Below are 20,741 nucleotides of genomic sequence, written 5' to 3'. Positions count from 1 at the left end.
GAGGATGTGCGGCCAAGTGTTGTCATGGAGAATGTTTATGTGCTTGCTCAACATTCCTCTTCTCCAGTTCTGAATTGCCCGGGTTCTCACAGTACCTGTCAGCGTTAATTGTGGTCCCAGCAGGCATAAAGTCGACCAACAATACCCCTTTTCGACCCCAAAACACAGTTGTTGTGACTTTACCGGCAGACTGTGTTTGCTTGAAATTCCGCACCTTTGGCGAAGAGGGATGCCACCACTGGCATGATTGTTGCTTGGTCTCAGGTGTTAAGTGGAACATGCAGGTTTTGTCACTCGTGATAATTGGGTCCAAAAAGTTGTCCTGTTTGGCTGCAAAGCGTTGAAGAAATGTGCGGGAAGAATCTACTTGTTGCCGCATGTGGTCTTCAGTCAGCTTGCGTGGCACCCATCTTGTGCATACCTTCCAGTATTTCAACTTTTCCGTTAAGATTATGTGAGCGGCACTTCGGGAAACCTCAGGAACCAAAGTGCAGAGATGAAATGAAATGAAATGGCGTATGGCTTTTAGTGCCGGGAGTGTCCGAGGACATGTTCGGCTCGCCAGGTGCAGGTCTTTTGATTTGACGCTCGTAGGCAACCTGCGCGTCGTGATGAGGATGAAATGATGATGAAGACGACACGTACACCCAGCCCCATGCCAGCGAAATTAACCAATGATGGTTAAAATTCCCGACCCTGCCGGGAATCGAACCCGGGACCCCTGTGACCAAAGGCCAGCACGCTAACCATTTAGCCATGCAGCCGGACAGCACAGAGATCATCTAGGGTGATCCGCTGATCTTTCCGCCGATCTTCATGCACGATTTGCTCAACCTTCACAACTGTCTCGATGAAAATTGACGTTCTCCCACTCCTTTGTTCGTTGTGAATTTCAGTCCGACCAGCTGCAAACTCTCTACACCACTTATGAACATTTTTGACATCCATGCACGACTCGCATACACTTCTGTCAGTTGGCGATGGATTTCAATCGGTTCAGTTCCTTTTGCGTTCAAAAACAGAATAACTGCGCGCACTTCGCGGTAACATCCAACGGGAGCTCCATTCTTAACGGCTGCCAAGCCAAGACTGAGTGCCTCAGCGCAGCGTGCGCATGTTTATATACAAACGCGGGAAACATTCTTCACAATATTGTGACCAACAGCCACACGAACAGAGTTCTGTATTTATAAAAAAAATAGGAGACCTTATTTTTGGGATTACCCTCGTACTAATGCATATGTTCTGTGAATATGAACTTCGTATCTCTAGTCTTTCAGTGTGTTCTGGTTTTTATGAACATGAGTGTATAAGTGAAAGAAAAATGGCGGTCAAATGCCAGGCTTCTTTCTTCACATTTGGATACTTTTCTTCTGGCAACAACTTATAAAATTTCAGAAAATCATTGGGTTCAAAGACCTCCTTCATTGTGTCATTGCATTGCATGTTCTGTATTTTTAACTATAGTTTATCTGGTACTTTGTCAGCTTCAAAGGTAAATGGTGAGGAAAACAAAGAAATTTCCAAGTATGTTTGTACAAAATCAGAAAATCTGGATGCAAATTGTCTTCAATGCCCTGAATTGCTTCTACAAGAGAAGCGTTCTTGGAATGTATGTCAGGGTATTGGTTTTTTAGGTCATTCACCCTTAGAAAATGTATCCAGTTTCTGGCAGAAATTTGTTTACTGAATAATTTCATTTTCAATTGAAATAATTGTACTGTACTGTGGGTAACATTGATTAGATTATCTTTGCCCTGCAACACTGTATTCAAGATGCTTAAATGTTTTGTCATATCGACAAGGAATGCTAGGCAGGATAGCCAATCAGGGTCACACGGCTTTCCTTTTTCTTCAAGAAATTGCTGTAAACAATCGTGCCACTGTGTATCCACGGCTTGGCCATCTTACTTCTGCGTGGTAAATTAAGTCACCTCATTTACTATAAATTTCATCGAAGAACGTTTTAAAGCTTCGAATTATATTGATTAATTTTGTGACAGTTTGCATAACTTTAGCAAGATTTCATGCCTTTGCACAAAGTACTTCTCGATGTATAATGCAGTGAAGTTTGTGCACCATGCCCCCCAAATATGCTACTTTTTTCTGTACTAGTTCCGTGATTCCTGAACGAATTCCCAAGATATATGGTCCACCACATGTAATTACACTGCAGAGTTTAATCCACTAAAGTCAGACACTACCAACATATTTTACTAGTCCGGCTCCATGGCTAAATGGTTACAGGGGTCCCGGGTTTGATTCCCGGCAGGGTCGGGAATTTTAACCATAACTGGTTAATTTTGCTGACACGGGGCTAGGTGTGTTTGTCGTCATCACATGCAATGGAAAAATATTCAAACTTGTTGCCTGTTTTTAGTAAGCTGCTACCGAACACTTGCCGCTAATTCTTCCACGTGCATACCAACAGTATGTCTCAGGGGAGATATTGAATTTAAAATGTCAGTTTTATCATGACACGACGATTCTGCAACTACTACGAGTCATTTCTTAACAAATTTGCCCACTGCAAAAGCTTTTCTGTGCTCCACATTCAGTTCTGAGATCTCATATCTTACTTTAAGTACATTTTTTTTCTTTCACACCTCCACCTTCTACTTAAGTTTGCTGTTTGTTGTTTTGTGATTTTAGGAGATGATTCTATAGCTTTAGTAACACTTTCATGGTCAATAAGTTTATCAAAATCATGAGAATATCTGATAATGCTGTTTAATATTATATTCCTTCATAACTGATGTGACTTCACTGCATATAACACAAATCATTTCACTTCCCTGTTCTTTCTCGAAATAATTTTCCAACCAAGATTCATTAAACCATCTACCCTCGCTATCAGATTTGCGATGTTTCGAAAGCATTTTACACGTTAAGAACAAACGCGCAGTGCACATTAACATGTTTCAAATACAACTGGTTGACAAAGAACTGAGAAACCAGAGGATATAGGCGAGGGTAGTATAAAGGTACTGAGAAGAGAATGACCTGAGTCTTATTTCGAAAAATATGTGCTTTGAGGGTGTTCCAATAATAGTTTTCTTACTACATACCCCCATTGTCGCACGTTCCTCAGACCAGAGTTCCATAAAACAATTATTATTGCGAATGTTAACATTTTTACCTAAAACCAAGAGGATATTTGCAGCTGCTATGTGCTGTCTGTGTGGACAATATTACCAGATATTGAACTTAAAAATGACTGGATGTATGATATTATTTTCTTTTTTGTTTTGTTGTAAACGTTGAACACTTACGAAGGCCATTTAAAAGTCCTCGGCGGGCTAGAGTGGCCTGACGGCCGGTTCTGATCTAGATAGTCAGCAAAGCAGAACAGGGAACACAGCTGTCATAGTGAAAGAGAAATACATACAAAGAAACAAAAAAGTAATTCATTAGCAACAAGAGAGTGCAAGAGATCAAATGCAACCCAACCAATAAATTTCAGAGCAATATAAAACAAGCAATAAAAAACCAACAGATTTCATCCTTGCCAAGGAGGAAAAAGAAAAAAAAATTATTACAAATCCCAAGATCCCAACACTAAGGGCACTTCCAAAATACACAAAGACTCATGTCCCCTCAGACCAAAAATACATTTCAAAAATGCACCAAATTTCAACGTAAACGAACTGATAAAAAAATGCTAAAGGAAAAGTTATCAATCAAAATGTCAAGTCGATTGAAAACTCGTAAGAACTGTTGAAAGAGCTAAATAAACTGAAAATAACAGGAAGCACAAGAATGATACATTTTGAAATCACCAACATGGTTACTAACATAATAATTGAAGAATTAGTCAAAATTACAGAAAACCATCTCAGAGAAGACATTTCACCACAAGAAACAAAAGAAATAATCCTTCTGTTTAGAAGAAATTTAAACCATAACACATTTATGTTCACTAACAAAATATATTTTCAAAAGGAAGGATTAGCTATGGATTCACCATTATCAGGAATAATAGCAAACATGTTCCTAAGGCCCGGTTGTATAAAACATTTGATCTGAGTTTAACGAGAAAAAATGGCTGCCAGTCAAGTTGAACTTCAATTTTCCGTTGTATAAACGCTAATCTAAGATCATCTCGTCTCGATCTAAGTTCAGATTTGACTGGTGAATATTCGTCGGTTAATCTCATTGAACCTAGATCATTATCGTTCATATTAAACATTGAACTAGCCGTGAAGACTTGAGAAGTGTTTCCTTGAATCGTATCAGCGTAAGAATACCGCGCCTTAATAATATCGAGATGAGTTATAAATATCTTGAATGCTAGTAGTTAAATAATATTGCTAAAGATCGCTCGATTTTTTCAGAAGTGAGGTTATGTGAATATCATATAAACAATAGCCTACTGCCATACCAACACGTTGTTGTTACTTAGTTTTATGATACTGCTTCAATAATGAATTGTTTTAAATTATGTTTCAAGTTTACAAAACAAAGCAACTGTGTAATATATATATATATATATATATATATATATTCTTTAGCAGGGATGTCAGATTATTCCGACTTTTCGTCTGATGAAGAAGAGTTGATTTTACGATGAGCTCCTCGCGTCTTTCGGTACAGACGGAATCCGATGATTGAAATAAGTGATTAAATGTTCAAAATGAGATTTCGTTTCTCGAAAGATGTTGAGGAACGACTGGAACTGAAGTTAAGGGACACACTACAAAAACCTACTCAAAGAAATTATCCCCTGTCACCCATGCGTATGTTTTATGCTACAAGAAGTTTTCAAATGGTTGTTGGAGATCTCTTTAAATTGACAAGTCAACGGCTTTCTCTTTCAACTGTGATGTCACCATATCGGTTCTTTTATTTTCTATTATATGTTTGTACCTCGATAGTACAATATCCACCAGATCGTCCTTTTATTTCGGTGTGAAATTCGCAGAACGCTCCTTTGAATTTCCTTCCATGTTTACTTCGCGAGATTTCAATATTTCTTCTTCTTCTTCTCCTTCTTCGACAGTCAAGGCAGTTTCGTATTTCATTTGTTTACAGTCACGGCCAGGTCAATCCCGCCATTTATGTATTATCCAAAGGGCCGAGCTATTTCGTATTTCATTTGTTTTGCGGTGTTGCCACGTCCACTTTTTTGAACTCCGATTACATTTGAACTACACATGTGTGAACCGAGTTCAGTTTTATACAACGCGATGAAGTCGTAATCTCAGTTCATTTTAAGAACTAAGTTCTTAATTGATCTCCAGTCAGATGTCTTTATACAACCGGGCCTAAATAACATTGAAAACAAAGTCTTAACCAGCCAACGTTTCAGAGGGATCTTGTACTGGAACAGATATGTTGATGATATAAAACGTGTTTATGATAATTATGTTATTGCGACACTTTACATAGTTCAGTCAAGTTCACAATGGAACCAGAAACAAATGGGGAGATAAACTTTTTAGATATTACAATTGCTCGAAATAAACTATTGTACAAAATATTCAGTAAACCCACTCAACCTTCACATACAATAGGCAAAGATTCCAATCACCAGACTACACTCAAATTAGCAAGCTGAACATAATGATACACAGAGCAATTACCATACAAGTGAACAAAACAGAGTTTAACAATGAAATACAGATAATAAAACCAATTACAGATGATAACAACCATCTACCCAACACACTAGATTGTTTAGTAAGGAAACTGTGAAAAGTCCTAAACAAACCCTCGCCCAAAAATGATAAATAAATAGTTCTCAGTTTCTTGAAGAAAAACATGTAAAAAAATAATATACCGGTATTCAAAAAGAAAGTCTTGAAAATAACATTCCAAACAAAAAACACATTACAAAAACAAATTAGCAAATGCAGTCTAAATAAAACAGACCATTCTTCCAAGTCATAAATGTATGAACTCAAATGCCAAGAACCAGATTGTAATGCCACATGTCGTACAAACAAATGGTAATTTCCACTGTAAGTACAAAAACCACGAACATAATCAGACACAATAGACACTCGGCCTTCTGTGAACACATATAAGACAATGCACCTCACTTCATGTACATCATGTACAGAACTTAAAAATATTCCATATCAAAATAACAGGAAATCATTTAATTTAAAAGTGTATGTATGTTGGGTAATCAGCCCGAAGGCTGGTTTGATCCTCTGCAGCTTCGCCAACAGCTGTCATAAATAGCCTAGGCGTCACTGAAGAGGCGTACTAGGGAAACGAGGAGTGAGGTAGTTTCCCGTTGCTTTCCTCACCGAGCCAGCAGTTGCTCTTACATATCAGTCTGCCAAGCCCACTGAAATGTATGCACCAACTGACCCTATGAGCGATATTTTCACACCATTCATAACAGGGACTGGCTGCATAAGGAATGGTATTACCAGCATCACTCATACCTCAGTCACTTTCATATTGTCAAAGCCAAGGATGAGACTGTGACAGGTCAATGAAAGTAACAAATTTGATATAGCCCATACCAGAAGACATAGTGCACTGTAAACACTACATCTCGCCAGCAAAGGCATTAAGAGGCAATAAAAATACACACACATAAAAAGCCAACCGAAATAATTTCAACTATTGTACACACCTAAAAGATTCCCCACTCTTCATTCTACTAAAGAAAGTCATGTATCAATAAAGCACAACAATTCAAACTGCATTAAATTATATAATTTATTAATTCACTAATGTTCACTAAACATTCCCTAAATCAGGGGTGCAGAAATACCGAGCGCCAGGTCACCACGGCGACTGCTTTTTTGCTACTGACACCTGAATAGAGGCGATGATGTAGATGTTAGACCCCTTTACATAACAAGCATCATCATTGCTGGCACCTAAGTTTCAGTTCTCAGAAAAGATCATCTTTCAGTTTTTCATACTTTCTTTCTTCTAACCGACAATCTGCAACTAAAGCCCCGTGATGTATGATGTGACAACACTGAACAAGCTTAAAACCACATCACAAACTTCTCGAAAATAAATAATTGCAAGACCAAAGATTTATAGGAAGGGGAGTTAGGGATTGGAATAACTTACCAAGGGAGATGTTCAATAAATTTCCAATTTCTTTGAAATCATTTCGGAAAAGGCTAGGAAAGCAACAGATAGGGAATCTGCCACCTGGGCGACTGCCCTAAATGCAGATCAGTATTGATTGATTGATATATATATATATATATATCTGCACAGGACAATCGACATGTATCAATCAACGAGAGACTTAGCCCTAATGATAGTCGATGTGCATTTGGTCCTTATCTGTTACAGCAGTAGAACCTTTTGTGGAAGAATTCAGAACTAATTGCTTCATAGTCACAATGTAATCAAACATAAAATGAATCTGTGATACTGAGTTAAATTTTAGTGGTTCTATGCGTGTTGTTTGTTATTATTTAAGTTTTCATAAATGTAGGGCTTAGGCCTGTAAATCAACAATTTTGCGTTTGTGCAGGTGTTTAATATTATGCTAGGCTTCATGCATGAAACGCATGAAATCATTTAAGAAAAGGCTAGGAAAACAACAGATAGGAAATCTGCCATTTGGGCGACTGTCCTAAATGCAGATCAGGATTGATTGATTGATTGATTGATTGATTGATTGATTGATTGATTGATTGATTGATTGATTGATTGTAAGAAATCTGAATGTGATGACCAACCAAACCAGGCTAATTTGATGCAATTCTTCACAACACCTGTACATATTAAGAGGGTATAGGAAGAAAAACACTGCGCAGAAAATATGACTGGTTCTTCCTTAATCAGCACAGGGCCCTGAAGATGGTTTTCGGTGGTTTCCCATTTTCACATCAGGCAAATGCCGGGGCTGTACCTTAATTAAGGCCGCGGCCACTTCCTTCCAATTCCTAGGCCTTTCCTATCCCATCGTCGCCACAAGACCTGTCTGTGTCAATGCGACGTAAAGCAAATAGCAAAAAATCAGCACAGGAGTTCAGGCTTTCAGTATGTCAGCAAGAAATGAAATGTCAATGAAATTCAACCTGAAGTCAGAAATGTAACGGTTGTAGTAGGCCTACAACCAGGCAAAAGAAAATTCAAAGAAGAGTGGCTTAAGGAAACTGCTGCCTTGGCTAGCGTTCAATAAAACTGCAGGTACTTCTTATTTTTGTAAATCTTGTGTTTTGTTTCCAAATGCTTCAGATCAGTCGTGAAAAGCAGTAACAAGTTTTATAGGGCCATTTAAACTAGAAACATTTAAGAAACATAACAAATCTTTACAACACAGAAACTGTATGATGGCTTGTAATACAACATTGTATCCAAAAACAATGTAAAAAAAAGTGGATTTTGATATGTTTGACAAATTGAAGAAGCCTTTCAGTATTGCATATTGCAAAGAATAATAAGCCATTCACAGATTTTCCTGGATTATAGAACTAAGTGGGGAAATTCGGAGCAGGACTGAGAGAGGAGTTCGGCAATAGAACTACAGTAGTTACGAGGGATTCATTAGTCAAATAGGTGAGGTGGTAAGAACTGACTTCATTTCTGAGCTGAAAGATGCAAACAAGTTGGTTTGGTTTACTGCTGGATGGATCAGTGGACAGTGGATCTGTGGAAGAACTAATTTTCAGTGCAAGATTCATAAGGAATTTCAAAAGCAAAGAAATGTTTCTATCATTCACACCTTTAGAACGTGGAAGAAGTTCAGCTGGGTACATGGAGAAACTTGAAAATCTTGGCATTTCAGAATGGTTTTCTGGCTCCAAGGTAGTTGGCATTGGAACAGATGGTGCTACTTCTCAGCGTGGTGTACAAAATGGCTTAATTCATAACATTGGACAAAGTGTCAAGCATACTGTTGCTGGTGTACTGCGTAGCACATAGGCTTCAATTAAGTATGTTAAATTCTGTCAAATATGTGGACTATGCTGATGAAGTTGGTTCATTACTGAAGTCACAAATTCTACCATCACTACAGGAACTACAGTGAAAGGTGGGTGGCCAGCAAGGTTTGTTGTATATCAGTTCTAGTGACTGATTGGAAATGTCATTGTGCACTGGGAAAATGTAATTGCAAGTAAAGATAAAGCAGCACCAGCGGCAAAAGCTCTTCTTAGAAAACTCACTGATTTTAAAATTGTTCACCTGTTATACTTTTTTCAGGATTTTTATAGAAATCCTGAAGAATTTTTCTCTCCTATTTCAGTACTATTGAGTGATGAGTATAGAGTACAATAGCATCACTTTAATTACTCAAAACTATCCCTGGCCCAAATAAGATAAATTTATAAGAAATGCCTCCATTTTCCAAGACATACAACTGAAGGGAGTTGGGCTAGCTGCTAGTTCTGCTGTCGATCTGCAGAGAGATAAACTGTTTAGTCATAACTGAAGGAAAAAGTTTTGGTTCATGGAACTGTAGAGAAATGCACAACCTTATTTGATATCTTTGCATTGCCAACTCAGTATTGGAAGAACATTTCAGGGAGCAACTTGCAAAATGTGAAAACGGTGAGAACTACATACAGTGCATGGTATGAGTACAAAGTTCTTGGAAGGGGAAAAAGATTGTTTGAACTTTTGGTCATTCTAGTGGACACAATGGAAGACTTGAGTTCAGAAATGGCAAGAGATTCTGGAAAGAGTGGAACTCGATGTGATGAAAGCCAACAGACAAGGAAAGGAACAGCAAACATGCTGTAAGATGTAGAAAAGTGTTAAATATTAGTAATAGATGAGGAAGGAGGATGTTGGAGAGAAAATAAAGCAGGCTAGAGGAAGTGTCCAGAATCGTGTGATATGAAAATGCCTCTAGAATTTAAAATGTGTTTAACAATGATAAGACCTGTACTCATATACAGGCAGAAACATGGGCAATAAGTGAAAGAGAATGGGATATGTTAGAACATAAATGAATTGGTCATTTCCTATGAAAATGGGACTCTTGAGATGAATGATGAGAAAAAGACTAAGGAATGGAAATATTCAGTGAAGAACTGGTGCGACTGTCATCACAGGAAAGATACAAGACAATAGATTGAAGTAGTATGGGCAAGTTGTAAGGAAGGGAGAAACAGAGGCCATGGAGAGAGCTTGGGATAAAACAGTGACAGAAAGAGATAAAGAGGAAGACAGAAGACAAAGTTGAGAGAATGATTCATGGATGACTTAAAGGAGATAGGACATTGGGAAGAGAATGGGAGAGAGACAAAATTGGAAGAGACTCATCATTTGTAGGCAACCCCTGAACTGGGGTATGGTGAAGCAGTAGTAGTAGTAATGCTGTTTTGCTGGGAAATGAACTGTGTTTATGAACATTTGTAACAAATTCATTGTTCAACCATAAAAGTCCATCCTTTTACTGACAAAGTGAATACAAACCTGCTTGTATTAACTAGCCAAGAATTCCACATGAAAATGCACTCCTTCGTCTTTGTCGTGCTTGTACTTGTGGATTAGATATATCTCTTAGTGTCAGAAATTGTATGATACATACATAATCATTATAGACTGTTATGCCTTTCAGCGTTCAGTCTGCAAGCCTCTGAGAATTTACTAAACGTCGCCACAATTCTCGATTTGTAACTAGTGTTGTGGCCTCATTTAGTTCTATACCTCTTATCTTTAAATCGTTAGAAACAGAGTCTAACCATCGTCGTCTTGGTCTCCCTCTACTTCTCTTACCCTCCATAACAGAGTCCATTATTCTCCTAGGTAACCTATCCTCCTCCATTCGCCTCACATGACCCCACCACCGAAGCCGGTTTATGCGTACAGCTTCATCCATCGAGTTCATTCCTAAATTAACCTTTGTCTCCTCATTCCGAGTTCCCTCCTGCCATTGTTCCCGCCTGTTTGTACCAGCAATCATTCTTGCTACTTTCATGTCTGTTACTTCTAACTTATGAATAAGATATCCTGAGTACACCCAGCTTTCGCTCCCGTAAAGCAAAGTTGGTCTCAAAACAGACCGATTAAAGATAGTTTCGTCTGGGAGCTGACTTTCTTCTTACAGAATACTGCTGATCGCAACTGCGAGCTCTCTGCATTAGCTTTACTACACCTTGATTCAATCTCACGTACTATATTACCATCCTGGGAAAACACACAACCTAAATACTTGAAATTATCGACCTGTTCTAGCTTTGTATCACCAATCTCACATTCAATTCTGTTGAATTTCTTACCTACTGACATCAATTTAGTCTTCGAGAGGCTAATTTTCATACCATACTCGTTGCACCTATTTTCAAGTTCCAAGATGTTAGACTGCGGGCTTTCGGCACAGTCTGCCATTAAGACCAAGTCGTCAGCTTAGGCCAAACTGCTTACTACATTTCCACCTAACTGAATCCCTCCCTGCCATTTTATACCTTTCAGCATATGATCCATGTAAACTACAAACAGCAAAGGTGAAAGATTACAGCCTTGTCTAACTCCTGTAAGTACCCTGAACCAAGAACTCATTCTACCATCAATTCTCACTGAAGCCCAATTGTCAACATAAATGCCTTTGATTGATTTTAATAATCTACCTTTAATTCCATAGTCCCCCAGTATAGCGAACATCTTTTCCCTCGGTACCCTGTCATATGCTTTTACTAGATCTACGAAACATAAACACAACTGCCTATTCCTCTCATAACATTTTTCAATTACCTGGTGCATACTGAAAATCTGATCCTGACAGCCTCTCTGTGGTCTGAAACCACACTGGTTTTCATCCAACTTCCTCTCAACGACTGATCGCACCCTCCCTTCCAAGATGCCAGTGAATACTTTGCCTGGTATACTAATCAATGAGATACCTCGATAGTTATTGCAATCCTTCCTGTTCCCTTGCTTATAGATAGGTGCAATTACTGCTTTTGTCCAATCTGAAGTTACCTTACCAACACTCCACACTAATTTTACTACTCTATGAAGCCATTTCATCCTTGCCTTCCCACTATACTTCATCATTTCAGGTCTAATTTCATCTATTCCTGCTGCCTTATGACAATGGAGTTTATTTACTATCCTTTCCACTTCCTCAAGCATAATTTCACCAACATCATTTTCCTCCTCCCCATGAGCTTGGCTGTTTGCAACACCACCATGATGATTTCCTTTTACATTGAGAAGATGTTCAAAATATTCCCTCCACCTCTCCAGTGATTCCCTGGGATCTATTATGAGTTCACCCGAATTACTGAAAACACTGTTCATTTCATTTTTCCCTCCCTTCCTAAGATTCTTTATTACTGTTCAGAAAGATTTCCCTGCTGCTTGACCTAGCCTTTCCAGGTTATTACCAAAATCTTCCCATGACTTCTTTTTGGATTCAACAACTATTTGTTTCGCTCTGTTTCTTTCATCTACGTACCAATCCCTGTCTGCCTCGGCCCTTGTTTGGAGCCATTTCTGATAAGCCTTTTTTTTACGTTTACAGGCTGCTCTCACTTCATCATTCCACCAAGATGTTCGCCTTTTCCCATCTTTACACACAGTTGTTCTTAGGCATTCCCTTGCTGTTTCTACTACAGCATCCCTGTATGCCACCCATTCACTTTTTATATCCTGAACCTGCTTACTGTCTACTGTTCGAAACTTCTCACTAACCATATCCATGTACTTCTGTCTAATTTCCTCGTCCTGGAGATTTTCTACCCTTATTCGTTTGCAGACAGATTTCACTTTCTGTACCCTAGGCCTAGAGATACTTAGTTCACTACAGATGAGATAGTGGTCTGTATCATCGAAAAATCCCCGAAAAACTCGTACATTTCTAAAAGATTTCCTGAATTCAAAGTCTGTTAAGATATAGTCTATTATGGATCTGGTAACCCTAGCCTCCCATGTGTAGCGGTGAATAGCCTTATGCTTGAAGAATGTATTCGTAACAGCTAAACCCATACTACCACAGAAGTCCAGCAAATGCTTCCCATTCCCATTAGCTTCCATATCTTCCCCACATTTACCAATCACCCTTTCGTGTCATTCAGTTCTATTCCCAACTCTCGCATTGAAATCGCCCATTAGCACTATTCTATCCTTGCTGTTGACCCTGACCATGATGTCACTCAATGCTTCATAAAACTTGTCAACTTAATCCTCATCTGCACCCTCACATGGTGAAAACACGGACACAATTCTTGTCCTAATTCCTCCCACTGACAAATCTACCCACATCATTCGCTCATTTACGTGCCTAACCGAAACTATGTTGCGTGCAATGGTATTCCTGATAAAGAGCCCTACCCCAGACTCTGCCCTTCCCTTTCTAACACCCGTCAAGTACACTTTATAATCTCTTATCTCTTCCTCGTTATCTCCCCTTACCCGAATATCACTTACTCCTAGCACATCCAGATGCATCCTCTTTGCTGACTCAGCCAGTTCTACCTTCTTTCTTCCATTAGCCCCATTAATATTGATAGCTCCCCATCGAATTCCATTTCATTCGCCAAGTTGTTTCCAAGGAGTCCCTCGCCTGTCAAATGGGAGTGGGACTCCATTACTCCCATAGGTCCGAGGCTTGCTTAAAGTGTTCTGAGCTCGGTAAATTCATGAAGCAGGATGCTGCCCTACTTGCACATTGTCCAAGTGAGGATCTCTCCTCTAACGGGTTATGGACCACCGGTGAATTGTATAGTCCTAGCCGCCTGAGCACAAGGAGGGCCACGACTCAGAATTTGTCTGAGATGCCCACTCCCATTCCATAGCAACTGGTATCCCGACTCTCAGGTTCACTTACTAGGCCACTCAGCCGTTGCCCATGGTTTACGAACTAGGATGTGACTACAGTAACCCACAGTACCACAAAAATACATGAAGATGACCATATAAGTCTGAAGAGAGACCATGAGCTGCAGAATACAAAATTTTGGAAAAAGGATCAAAATTAAGAATAGGGAAAGGAACTACATACTCTTATCAGTTAGATAGCCAGTGTGTATGTAGAAAATATTAATGGAATATTTTCATATTTTTTCCACATCATGTTTGATCCTAAACTGGTGTTTGTTAGAGCCTAAACCTCCTCGAACACATCATGACCTGAAAATTGTCAATATTCTTGATTGGTAGAGACTTTCATACTATTTGATGCAAGTCCCAAGTATTGTTCACCTCTTTTGAGTTGCAGTGGGAGCAGTAGGATTATGTTTTCTGTTTCTTTGCATTTCTTGTCGTACGTAATGGTAGTAGGGCCATGCTCACTTGTTGTTCTGTTGCTCTTCAACATAGCTCCTGATTCAATCACAAATTATGCACAAATATTGATTTTCTAGCCTATGTTTGATGCCAGTAAAAACTCTATTATTTCATGCAGGATATTATGTCCTAACAGTGCTTTCCTTTTCTTCAGAGTTCTGAGGGAAGAATGGGAAAAAAGGGAAGAATTAGAGCAGTTGCAAGAAGAACAGAGGTTATTGCTTGAACAGGAAAGGGAAAAAAGAAGAGAGTTTGAAAAGCTTCAGCGAGAGAAGGAAGCACAATTACAAGGTAAATACATATTAGTTTGAATACAGTGTAGTGATAATTATAGTTCACCACCATTGTGTGGTCTGTGTTCTGCTCATCTTTCAAAGTCGCGGTATTGTGTGTGTATTTGAGGAGCTGAGAATGGCGGAGTGAAGAAAACTTATTTAGGATATTTGAGATTGATCACTGAAACCAAAATTTTAACTGTATTGTTCAATCTCACCATGTACTTAGCCAGTTTTGCATTTCCCTTTGTGCTCATTTCTGTTCTGTACGTGATCTACTTCTTTGTAATTTCCTCATCACTTTCATAAACTATCTTCCGTTTCTTCCTATCTCTCCATGTATGATATGATTTGTCACTTGCTATTTCCCTCTATTAGTTCTATTGACCCCTTCGGGTTTTCTTTCTCCTTTAGTATTTGTCCTGTGTTCATGTCCTTTGACTACCTGTAACGATTTTAACCTTTTTATCTCTTCCTTTTTCCTATGTTTATCCAGCTTTCTTCTTATTCCATACTTCGCTCCTGAAGATCAGTCATGATGTCCCCTGAAAGCCAGGAAGCAGAAACTAGCTCCTCAGGGAAGAGAAGAACTGGAATTGATGAAGAGAAAGTCCATCTGTATATGAAAATTGTGGAGATTGTACTTTTGTCAGGGTTGAAAAAATCTCACGTTTTTTACGAGAAAACTGTTTTTTAAAACCAGTTGCCGCTTATTAAACACAGTGAAAACTCACTAGTGTGTTCCTCATTAAGACTTTTCTCACTTGGCACATTATAAATTAGAAGTCTCTATTCACGTCGTATTAAATCTATATAAAAATACCTTACTTATGGAGTCACATATTTTTGTTATTACCACTTACATCATCACATTTTTCCTCGCTAAAAATGTTCTTTATCATCCCTTGTGAAAGGATCATGATTTCCATCACAGAAAAGAGCCGTTGGCACTAGAGATGGGCGAAGTGACACCACTGACTGTTTCGAAACATTCAATACGGCACAGTGTATTGCTTCGAAGCAGTGTATCGACACACAGCACACTTCCATCTCGGACTGCAAGAGCATACCTGCCAACTTTTATGGTTTATCTGTAAAATTTACGGAAATTGCAGCGTTTTACGGATGGACGGTATCATTTTACGACTTCGTGGACAGAAATTTGAAACGTTAACATTCGAAAATCACTCCACTTCCGTACAATCAATTGTTTGCGTGGGGTCGAAGCATGCTCGGGCTTGGTCAAAGGCAAGTCCACGATAGTCGATAACTCATTCTTTGATATGATCGGTATTTTTAACCGTGTGATGTTTTTGTCATTATTGGAATTTAATTTAAAGCTGGGATAACAGTTCTTCCTTGTGAATCTTAGGTTTCGACAGGCTTTGCTCCGAAAATTCTTTGTTCCACTCCGTTCGCTTGTTTTGATTTAACCTGTATTCTTTGATGTACTTTGTTCACAAAGTTTGTGTTCCTTCCTCGAAAGTTTTGGCCTTTTAAGGTTATGACATATTTTAATGAAGTGTTCGAGTTTTTGTGTTAATACTTTGTGCTTTGCAGTTTCCTGTATTCGTTCCAGTGACGGGTATACCACTATTAGCGAAGCCCATTAAATTATAAAGAAGAAAATGAAGAAGAATTACATTTGTTCCACGTGTGTGTATGCTTTTTACCATGTGCATATTCTTTGTTCACGAGGCTGGCGTCGTGTTCATTTAGTGGTTTAAGACTTTGTGTGCTTTGACATGTTTTAATGAAGTGTTTGACTGCTTTGAGTGTTCATGTTATAATTTTATATGACGTTCAGTGATCCAGGTTCATTTCGATTTTCAGTACATATCGAGACATTTGTTCTCAGATATTTTCATATGCTACATTCCTATTGTAGATTATTATGAAAATATCCAATAAGAAACAGTACTTCCAGACATATTAAGAATCATATTCTGTTGATTTTCCATGCATACTAAAATCAAGAAGGGAGAAAAATTTTCCTTTTGCACAGTATGTGGGTGTGATAATAATATTGCACATGATGGAAGAAACAATTTAAGTGATGATGAGTTACAGTACAGTAGTTATTGGCATTCAGACTTCGAACATAGTGAATGATCTCTAGGATACAGATAAATCCCTTTTCTTTTCATCAGGGAGAAACTACTTTTGTACTGCCTGTGACTACATCAAGTTTTCGCAGATGTACAGTTTTCTTCCAATTTTTCTTGGATAAGTTTCCTGTCATGTTATGCAAGGAAGAGAATGAAACTACAGATGAGGTGATGAATGAGCTTCAGAGGCAGTTCACAGCTCTTCATGAAGATGACACTTCGGCTGCAAATCAAGATGCTGCAAGTGATTCCAGGTGGGCACAAATATCAAGAATTCGTGGAGCCGATGGACTTCTTAAGTATAACCGAGTTTCTAGAGTAATGCTCTCTATTCTCACCCTACCGCATAGCAGTGCAGAATGTGAACGTGTTTTCAGCCTTGTGAAGAAAAATAGAACAGATTTCAGATCATGCAAGTCCAATGAATCTCTGGAGTCTTTCTATTTTGAAGATCAGGAGTTCTGGTTTCTGTTATGACAAAATATTTTCTTAAGACCTTTTGCAGGAATTAAAAAGGTCACAACTATGACTTTAAAGTCGAACTAGCATGTGATTTGCAGTGTGTATTATATTATTTCTTGCCTGTGTTACGTTGAACAAGTTTCATTTTTATTGTGTAAAGCCTTTTTCAGTTATTGCATATCTGCTTAATTTATCAAGGAAGTCCTGTCATGTATGCTCCGAACTAATATTCACCATGCCTGCTGCTGTTTAACATGGATTTTTTCTTGATTGTTATGTTCATCTGATATGGATGTTGATTCCCATAGGAACATCGGACCATTATATTGGTATTGTTATGTTCATCTACAAATCATTGGCCTATGATATAAGTAGATATGGTTTCATTGAAGTATCCTGTGTAAAGCATGAATTATTGTATTTTGTAGCCCAGAAGTAGTATTATTTTCATCAAGCCGAAAATTGTTAGATTCTTTGTTGCGCGTGAGTTTTACTGATAGCCCTTTTCAAAAATTGGCAGGTATGCAAGAGAAATAGTGTTCCTATACCCAGTACTTGGACAGTGTTTCGCGATGGCATGGTAAAATATGAACCGCGCTTCATAGCGAAGTTCACCTCACTGAATTAACTGTTCAATGTTCTGATGAGTATAAAATATGAAAAGCAAAGTCATCTCCGTATAGGCCATGAAGGCCCTTGGAAGGGTGGAAGGTAAAGGCTTCCGCTATCCCTAACCTCGGCACGTGGTGGGGCAGAGTGGTTAGCTCACGCCCGGCCACCTTTGCCCCCAGGAATTTTCCTGATACTCATTTTTGGTGTAGGCTGAGTGAACCTCAGGGCCATGTGCACCTCCGGAAGTGGAAATCTTGTTTCTTAAATTCTATAAAATATGAGGTTCATGAAATATTTAATGGGCAGATGTACAAAGTCTTTCTTTCTCTACCACTTTTCCCACACCTATGGGGTCATGGGTGTGAACTGCATAGCACATGTGGATTTGGCCCTGTTTTACGGCCGGATGCCCTTCCTGCCGCCAACCCTATATGGAGGGATGTAATCACTATTGCTAGTTTGTGTGGTGGTTGGTAGTGTGACATGCTGTCTGAATATGAAGAGGAGAGCGTTGCAACAAGAACAAACACCGATCCCAGCCAGTAGAATTAATGAGAAGCGATTGAAATCCCCGACCTGACTGGGAATCAAACTCAGGACCCCCTGAACCGAATTGCAGTATGCTGACCATTAAGCAGTATGATGAATAGATGATGTACAGTATAATAATGCCATTATATAGCAATAAACTGTGTTTGCTTTTTCATTAAGTGCTTACAGTGATACTAAAAGGCATCAGTTTTAGCGTTAAAAGCACACTATATCAGTAACTAATTTGAATAATTATAAAATGATTAATGAAATTTAAGTTAAAAATAGCTGTTCTATGTACAGGGTGGACAAAATAAAACTGGCCCAGAAAATACCTATAGGACTGACACGGAATTGACCCTTGTTAATGAACAGGAGAACGGTGCTAACACATGTCTGCACGTATGCATCTCCCGAGTACGTAGCTTTGTCATTACGTGTGAGTGAGAAGAGCAGACGTGTTTAGTGACCAGTTGAATGCAACACGAAAGGGTGCTCACGATAAAACAGCATGTGTTCTTTGTGGAGTGTTACGCGAAGCACGATTCGTGGAAAACCCTATGCAGAACTGTTTGTGCAAGAGTTTAAGACTGGAAGTGCTTTAGCAAAACCTCCAGCAAAGTCTGCAATGCAAAATTTAGTGGCAAAATGGCATGAAATGGGCTCTGTAGCGAATAAAAGCTGTAACTATCGGAAAATGGTTTGAAAACCAGAAAACAGTGCTCGAGTGAACGAAAACCTGGAATGAAGTCGGACGAAACCTTGATCTCAACGCCATTTATCTGTGCGAGTGGGAATTAGATCGTTGTGTTGAGACATTATCAAAAAAGGACCTGCACCAAAATCCTTACAAATTTACTGTTGTGCATGAATCTTCGTTTTGCCGGGTTGAGTGGCTCAGACTGTTAAGGCACTACTGGCCTTCTGACCCCAACTTGGCAGCTTCGATCCTGGCTCAGTCCGGTGGTATTTGAAGGTGCTCAAGTACGTCAGCCTCATGTCAGTAGATTTACTGGCACATAAAAGAACTCCTGCGGGACTAAATTCCGGCACCTCGGCATCTCCGAAAACCGTAAAAGAGTAGTTAGTGGGACGTAAAACAAATAACATTATTATGAATCTTCGTTTGTTCAGTTCTGCCGCTGGTTTCTGAGGGAAGTGGAGTCAAGACTTTTGGATCCTCAGTTTCTCATTTTTCAGATCAAGCCTTTCCTGCATCTTCTGTGATGTCCATCTCGTATCAGTCCTATTGTAAATATTTTCTGGGCCATTTTTATATTGCCCACCCACAAACTTAACTTAATCCATTTACAAAAGCATACCTAGTAAAATAGTAGTCTAACTTGAATAATTATAAATCTAAGAAGAGTCCAACAAACTTGACCTAATCCAGTTTAAAAACCTACTTCAAATTGTTTAAAAACATAACTTTTGAACTTGACGAATTCTCTTATAATATGACCCTGCTTTGACAACAATAATGTCCTTTCTCTGTGTAAAACGAAGACCTTACATTGCGGAGTACATTGCTCTTTTAGTAACGTTAACTCACGATTCGGAATATAAAGAGTATATTAACATTTTCACTGCTCATATTGTGAGCGATTATCAGAACTCTCCATGCTGAATTGCTTCCTTTCTATAATATAATGTCTAAAAATACATTAAATATATGAAAAGTGTGCAGAAGTGATGAGAAATTTCATATGAACTGGCAAAAGAATTCCACTGACCAGGCGAGTTAACCATGTGGTTAGGGACGCGCAGCTATGAGCTTGCATCCGGGAGATAGTGTGATCAAACCCCACTGTTGGCAGCCCTGAAGATAGTTTTTATGGTTTCCCATTTTCACACCAGGCAAGTGCTGGGGCTGTACCGTAATTAAGGCCACGGCTGCTTCCTTCCCACTCTTAGCCCTTTCCTATCCCATCGTCGCCATAAGACCTATCTGTGTCGGTGCAACATAAAATAAATTCTAAATGGAGATTCATAATAGCTTTCATTTTTATTTTTTCACAAAAATTAAGGACAAAGAAAATGAGGGTTGTCCATTGGAGCCAAAAATACTCTATCCTTCAAAAAGTTTGATATTCATCTTTCACAAGTGCTAAATTCTCACCACATTGCATAACACATTTTCAGAAATTATGAACGTCAAACATTTGAGCTATTTTACAGATCAGGGTTGTCCATAATAGCCAAGGTACTTACTGGTCATCGCCTTGAATAGATCAGTTATGACTAATAATTTCCTAATAGAAAGCAATCAAAGAACATTTCACTATTTAAGAATGTAACAAAAATTAAATTTAAGTCAGGATTAACCAAAATAAGAAATGTAGAGAAAACAGTAAGTACTAACATATCCGCTCACATAATTTACACCAAATTTACAGCAGACATTCCAGACACACTGTCTTCAAAACTTCACCAATGTGTGGTATATTTCAAAGCAGGGGAGAACTCGCAGAACTTGCAGTACCATTTCATTGCCTTCCGCACACATTCAGAAAAACTGATAACCGTGTCTGATCGGTCTACAAGACCCCTGTGATGATCTTCGATGTTAGGCCCCTTTAAACAACAAGCA

At 38.8% G+C, this 20,741-nt stretch overlaps 1 protein-coding gene across 5 annotated transcripts in view; it reads left to right on the top strand.

Moving 5' to 3' along the window:
- LOC136864817 (differentially expressed in FDCP 6 homolog) overlaps positions 1 to 20,741 on the top strand; it is a 452,756-nt gene that overhangs the window by 297,759 nt on the left and 134,256 nt on the right. For 3 of the 5 annotated variants that reach the window (XM_067142253.2, XM_067142255.2, XM_067142257.2), the window contains one exon: positions 14,300 to 14,454. In XM_067142253.2, the coding sequence (XP_066998354.1) occupies positions 14,300 to 14,454 (155 nt within the window). The remainder of the gene's footprint in view (positions 1 to 14,299; positions 14,455 to 20,741) is intronic. The other 2 variants (XM_067142254.2, XM_067142258.2) reach the window with 1 other exon arrangement.

The sequence above is a fragment of the Anabrus simplex genome, chromosome 2 (assembly GCF_040414725.1).
Source record: "Anabrus simplex isolate iqAnaSimp1 chromosome 2, ASM4041472v1, whole genome shotgun sequence".
Lineage (NCBI taxonomy): Eukaryota > Metazoa > Arthropoda > Insecta > Orthoptera > Tettigoniidae > Anabrus > Anabrus simplex.
The sequence above is the reverse complement of the archived record's forward strand: the minus strand, read 5'-3'. Positions and strand labels throughout refer to the sequence as shown.